General features: G+C 51.5%; 1 protein-coding gene across 1 annotated transcript in view; it reads right to left on the bottom strand.

Moving 5' to 3' along the window:
* Positions 1–1,185: 1,185 nt before the first annotated feature.
* LSM4 (LSM4 homolog, U6 small nuclear RNA and mRNA degradation associated) overlaps positions 1,186–6,255 on the bottom strand; it is a gene marked incomplete at its 5' end in the record, with an annotated part of 8,188 nt that continues 3,118 nt past the window's right edge. Inside the window, 2 exons of the mRNA XM_035889025.1 lie at positions 1,186–2,697; positions 5,195–5,378. Coding sequence (XP_035744918.1) covers positions 2,609–2,697; positions 5,195–5,378 — 273 coding nt within the window. The remainder of the gene's footprint in view (positions 2,698–5,194; positions 5,379–6,255) is intronic.

The raw sequence follows: 6,255 nt of genomic DNA, 5'->3' as shown, positions 1-6,255 counted from the left end.
CCAAGCACGCGCCCCCGCGCCTCCGGGGCCTGCCACCAGCCCGGCCACCATGAAAATGGCAGGGGAAAGGAGCAGGGAGGGTTTCCAGAGTGGCCTTTGCTGGGGCCCCCCCACCCCAGCCCGTCTTTCCGGCCGGGACGCGTTCGGCCTGCCAGGCTGCGCGCACCCACCCACGCCAGCAGCGAGGCTCAGACCTCTTTCCTCCTCTCTGGTTGTTGCTTTTATCTCGCTCCTCCCTGTTTTGGGTTGGTTTGTTTTTTTGTTAGGGTTTTGGTTTTTTTTTTCAGCCGTGGCTTGCCTCCCCGCGCTGCCATGGGGCAGGGATGGGGTACACAACAGGCCCAGACACCCATTTTTGGGGCAGAAAGGCCCAAAGCCACAGACGAATGTCGCATCGACGCCGCTCTCACGCAGAGCCGTCTTCCACCCAACCTGCCGCCGCGTGCGGCCAATTGCCCTCGCAGGGGCTGCGCCACAGCTTGGGCCAAAAATATTCCTACAGAGGTGGAAAAAGGAAGGGGGGAGGCAAGCAGGGAAGGCTGCTAAACCCCGTGGTTTTAATTAAACGAACGCAGAGCTTAACGAGCTCCAACGCCTGACCTCAGAGCTTCGCCAGGAGATAAGGCGTACTTGGAGGACTCTACCCCGAGCCAAAGCCAAAGGTCCTATTGTTGCGGTGAAGATTTATCTGGCCAGAACAGACCTTAAATCCAGACAGCGCTGCAGTCGTTTCCGTTTTCAGCAAGGGCAGCTGTAACCCATGGAGTTTCTGTGGCTGGAGGGACTTGGGAGGGAGGGAGCAGGTTGGGAAGGGAAAGTCTGACACAGGGCTCAGCCTGGGCTTTGTTAAAATGCCACACGGGTGTTTACGTTGAGACCGAGTTTCCAGGAGGGAGGATGCGCGTGCCCCATTCCCCATCGCCTGGAACTGGCTCCTCGGCAGGAACCGGCTCGCCCGGGACGGGGATCGAGAGCCAGCGCTGCCCGTTAACGCCTCGCTGCGGAAAGGCAGCCGCAGAGAACACGTGGCTGCTGTTCAAAACCAAAGGTTTAGCCCATCTGCTTGGGGATTTATTATTTACACCAGGGTTCGAGGAAGGGTTTAGGCTGCGGGAGCACGTGGGGCCGGGCAGGGCTCAGCGCCATTGCAGACAGAGAGAGGGAGTCGTTTTGTACAGGTTGGCGATTTATTCCTACTCACCCCTGCACACAAGTTCTATAAACATTAAAAAAATAAGTATATATAAAAGCATGTTCTTTACTCATTTTCTCAGTACAGCGGTGACGGCAGAGTAGGCTTCGATAGGGGAATCAGTTTTAAAAAACCAAACCAAAAAAAACCTGTTCAGAACAAGCCACAATATCAGCTTTTCCCCCCAAAATTAAGCTATTTCATCCCTTCAGGGGGCTGAGGCATGGCCAGAGCCTCACTCTTCCCCCGGTGCCCCCATGCAGACATTCAATTCGGATCAGCCAGGATATTTTCCGGGTGCATTTTGCTCATGGTTCCCGGCACCCCGTGGGATGGAAGACTGGAACAACCTGACCTGGGAATTCACAGGAGCTTTCTTAACCTGCGCGGTGGGGGGGAACACGCTGGTCTATGTCCCCAGGGAGAGAGAATCGGTGACTGGAAAGGGAACTGACAAGTACTTCCAGTGGAGTTGATCAGAAGGTAGCAGGAAAAAAATAAACTTGAGAAACATTGTGAGTTTGGGACTTCGTGTCACGGGCAGAAGGGAGTTTTCAAAGTATGGGGGGGAAATAAATCAAGTTAACAGCCCGATTGCTTTTCAGGGAAAGAAAAACCCCAACAAATCCGAAGATGGGGGGGGGGTGTTAAGGGGGTAAGGGGCACACCAGCCTTCCACAAGAGAACAAGGAAAACCCTTTCCTTTAAAGGAAACGTCTAATCTCAAGTCAAATTAGCAATACACTAATTAGGAAACCCTCATTTATCACAAAGCTCTCTTGGAAACAACCCTTGAAGGCCAGCGCAATGTTCATCCCAAGTTCTCCGTTAAGCCGTAGGAGAGAGGCAGAACTCAGCGGCCAGGGACAGAGGACAAGCAATAGCTTCGAAGTTTGCCGTTTTAAAACAACCCCAAACCCTTAAGACCACTCACGTAAAGACACAATATACTCAAGTTCCATGTTTTTAAACCAAAATGCTCACATCTGTTACAAACGCAACAAGTTCCCCAAGTTTCAATTATTAAAAAAAAAAATAAAAATATATAAATCCAAACAATCCAGAAAGCATTTGCCTTCGTTCTTACACCACTGTGCGCGGTTAATTGTTAAATTAAACCCTGCAAAATTCAATAGTGCTTTTGCTCTCAGGAGAGGGCAGAACTCAGGTCCTTAACCGCAAATGATTTTTTTTTTTTTTTTTTTTAAATATTTCCAATGTCTCACTGACTACAAGGAGCCGATAAACTCCACTTTACCAGACTAAATTGCAAGGGGCTTCCAAACTACATGGTTTGGGCACTGATCAACCGACGGAAGAGTAGAAGGGTAACGCTTTTGAACACGTGGCAATCCTGAGGTGATAAAAACCAAATGGCATCGCAGCACTGTCCCCGGCCAGGGTGCAGCCAGCCCCTCACTGCTTTGCTGATTGTCTGCCTGGCTTCTTTTCCTGCTGGCCTCTTCCGCTGCCTGGTATTCCTCGGCCACGGCCACCAAACACACCTACAGGGCAGAAAGAAAGAGCACAGATGTAAGAGCATCCCTGTAAGCCAGCAACGTCTCCTGGCCGCTTAGAGCTTTTCAGTTATTTATGTTTTACCCCAACACGAGCCTGTTTTCCAGGCTTTGCAGAGATGGGACTTTCAGATTTCTCCCTTACCAGTTCCTGACCCCTTATTTACAAGGTGCACAAACTTCTTCCCCCGCCCCCCATTAGCAAGTTCAGCGATACCTCCCTGGTGGGTTAACGTGCCCTCCTGCTAGCTGTGCGATCATCATTAATTCTTCTGAAAAATGGGACCAAGGAAGAGATGCTACATTTTAAATCCAGAGGGATGAGCATGTCATGCTGCATCCCCCGAAAGCTGTAAGGGCAAACCAAAAGCAATGAAGAGGGTGATTTGTTTTGAACACTGCTCAGCTCCAGAACAGAAAAAAAAATACATCCCTCTGTCACCACCTCACTGCTGGACAAAGGGATCCACCGCTCCAGGGAGGGCACTGGGTAGAGCGCGCTGCCACAAGGCAGCAGGAGCCGGGAGGCTGCCGCGACACCCGCTGCGGACACACGAGCACCCTTGTACCCGAGAGCTGCGACCGTCTCCGTCATGGGAGCTGCTGAGCCCGCCCCCATCCTTCCCTCGCTGCTCAGATTCACCCCAAAAACCAAACAGAAAGCGATTCCAGGCAGCAATTTCTATCTCGGCGTGCAAGTGATAAAGGGACGGTGGCTCTGCCCTGCCAGCCACCTCTGCACAAAAGGCAGAAGCCAAAGGAGACCCAGTCCGCGCACCAGGCAGCAGAGCTTCTCCAGAGCCCTCTGCTCTGCTTGGAGCCTAAACCCGAGGCAGAAGAAACTTGCTCCTAACCCTGCAGTCCTCAGGATGCTCACAGGGCTCCGGCTGCTCCCAGCAAAGCTGAGCAAAGACTGCCGTACTTGTGAATTTGGCAAGCCCAGAAGTAAAAGACGAAGGATTACCCGTGTCAGAAACAATAATCCTTTCAACTGTGTGCACAATTATAGCTTTACTTCTGCCTGCTGGCCTCCCAACAAAATTGTCCTTTTTTTTTTTTTTCTTCTCTCTCCTCCCTTCATGTCTCAGTAATGAGCGCCAAACCTTTTAGCTAATTAGCAAATGCTGAAGCTTCCCTTTAAAATATTCCATCAGCGAATTTAAGCTGCACATCAAAACAGCAGGGAGCTCCACCTCAGAGCTCAGCGCTGCTCTCCACAAGGTGGATATTTCCACAGCAGAGAAAATATTTCAGCTAAAATGTTTGTCCAAATAAACCATATCCAAAGAAGCTCTTATGCCAAGTGCTTTGGACACTGAAAAGGGAAGGAGGAAAAATAAAGGCGCCTTCAGATTTGTAAAGGTCACTTTTGCATGCTCGGAGCTGCCAGGCGGTAGCATGGGCAGCCGAAGTCACAGGGGTTTTTCCTCCAGAAGTCCCTGGGAGTCGGAGACGCGGCACGTGGCACGTCCCAGGGTGGCGTGATGGCCCCGGGTAGATCCCAGCCATCCTGCCTGGATTCCTTGCATAGTCAAAAAGCAGGCACCTCGTTACGGGTGCTCCGCAGAGAGGCTTCGCCCGGCAGCGCCTCAGTCCCCAGGGCTCCTTTTAAAACCTAAGATTTCCCAGGCCAAACCCAATTTTGTTGTAGCAAGTGAGCGTACTCAGGATTTTAAGCTCCTACTGCAGGCTAAGCCTGTACCGAGAGCAACCCTGGGGCCGAGCGAGGTGACCACAAAGTGAATCGCAAAGACATGGCAGGGGGGGGGAGCAGAACAGGAGAGAAACGGGGCTTCCAGCAGGACAGTTTGGGGAGAAAAAGAGCAAATCTATCCCCAAGCTGAAGTGCTCCGAGTCACCTAACCACGCAAAGCGGGACAGGGAGGGAAGAGCTGTTTTGGTGACCTACTTCTTCCTAAGTGGCAACCTCCCCTTTTATCAGAAACGTGAATTATTCATGTTGAGCACGGGGAACACAACCCCCCTGATATTTTAAATAAATAAATAAATAAATAAACGAACAAGTCAGGAGATCAAAAGCCCCATTATAATGGGAGAAAAGATGATGTTTTTCTATCACTGCCCTGGTCAGAGCCCAGTCTATTTTCAAACAGAATAGCCATTTGTTTCCCTCCCTGACTTGCTAAGCTAACAGACACCAGTTTTGTTGGGCCACACTCCTGACCTAGCCAGGAGGGCGAGAAACAGTCAAGTTCAGACTCTCTTAAGCTCCTGCCCAACCCCAGTAATGAGGGAGGCACATCCCTGGCACGAATCCTTTCTATTCTTTGGCAGAGGCTGCCTTGCAAGCAAGGCAACACACGCGCTCAGCTAGATCTTGCACAGGAGCAGCTCTGGCTTCTCCCAGACACAGTCCCGGGTTTAAAGCCGAGAAGCAAGAGCCATTCCTTGTACAAGAGGTGAAATTTCAAGGCAGGATCCCACTTCACCCCTCTCCAAGCTGAAAACCAAACAGGATCATTACCTCGTCCAGCACCTCCAACACCACGGCCCTTCTGTTGCTTCTGCTGTTGCATCCCGCCACGGCCTCTGCCCTTGGACACCACCTCTTCTTTCACCATGTCAATTATTTCGTCGGGGATACGCAGGTATTTAATCGTACTGCCACGAATGTAGCACTCTGGCATTCTCCAGAACTTGTCTCCATCCTATTGGGGAGCAACGCGTTAGGCTACAAACAAAACCTGGTGCTTTTGTATCACTTTTGGGGCATTTGAATATTTCCATCACTGCTGGAGAGTGTGACAGCTCTGCCGCTCTTTTCTGAAAGCATTAACTGTAACTAGCTGCAAAAAAATAAAGGTGGGGGTTTTTCCTCCAAAACACGTAGCCCTACAACCTGGTGGGGGCCGGCACTCGGCCATGAAAAAATGTAGTTTCGGTTTGTTCCACAACTGCCTCTAACAGTCGCAGAAATGAAGGAAGAGGTGGCTGAGGAAACAAGCACCTTCCCTTCCTGTAGAAGAAGGGAATCGAAAGCGGGACCAGAGAGGTGAGGGTGGTTAAGTTACACGCAAAGGCTATGAACAACCAACTCCGGCAAGAAAAAAGCAGCTGGAGCAAAGGCGTATGCACGGCCGGGTTTCTCCTCCAGCAGCCTCAGCTGGGAGTCACCTCACTCCTTCGCTCCTCTGGGGTGTGGATGGAGCAGCGAGGCAGGTCCGGAGCCAGCTGGCTGCGGGGTGTGTGCCACCAGAGCACAGTAACTGCAGCTGCAGAAAATAAGGAGCTTACGGATTATATATATATATATAAAATAAAACAGTCTTTGGTGCCCAGTTGCAAAGCAGCCACCTCTGTATTTTGTTTGTTAGTTGTTTAACGCAGTTTCAGGGCTTTTCTAGGACGCAACCTATCAGGGCTTCACTTCCCGCATATTGAGGGCGGCTGTGGGAACGGGAATCGAGCGTCGAAGCTGAACAACAACTTGGCTGCCCATGATGTAACTGGGAGGAGGGAGGGGGACCCGCCTCGTCCCGCTCCGCCACCGCAGCCCCAGCTCAGCGGCGGGGCCCCCCGGCGGGG

This window comes from Egretta garzetta, unplaced genomic scaffold (assembly GCF_000687185.1).
Source record: "Egretta garzetta isolate BGI_Z169 unplaced genomic scaffold, ASM68718v1 scaffold392, whole genome shotgun sequence".
Taxonomy (NCBI): Eukaryota; Metazoa; Chordata; class Aves; order Pelecaniformes; family Ardeidae; genus Egretta; species Egretta garzetta.
Note: the sequence above shows the minus strand (reverse complement) of the source record. Positions and strands in the feature narration are given on the sequence as shown.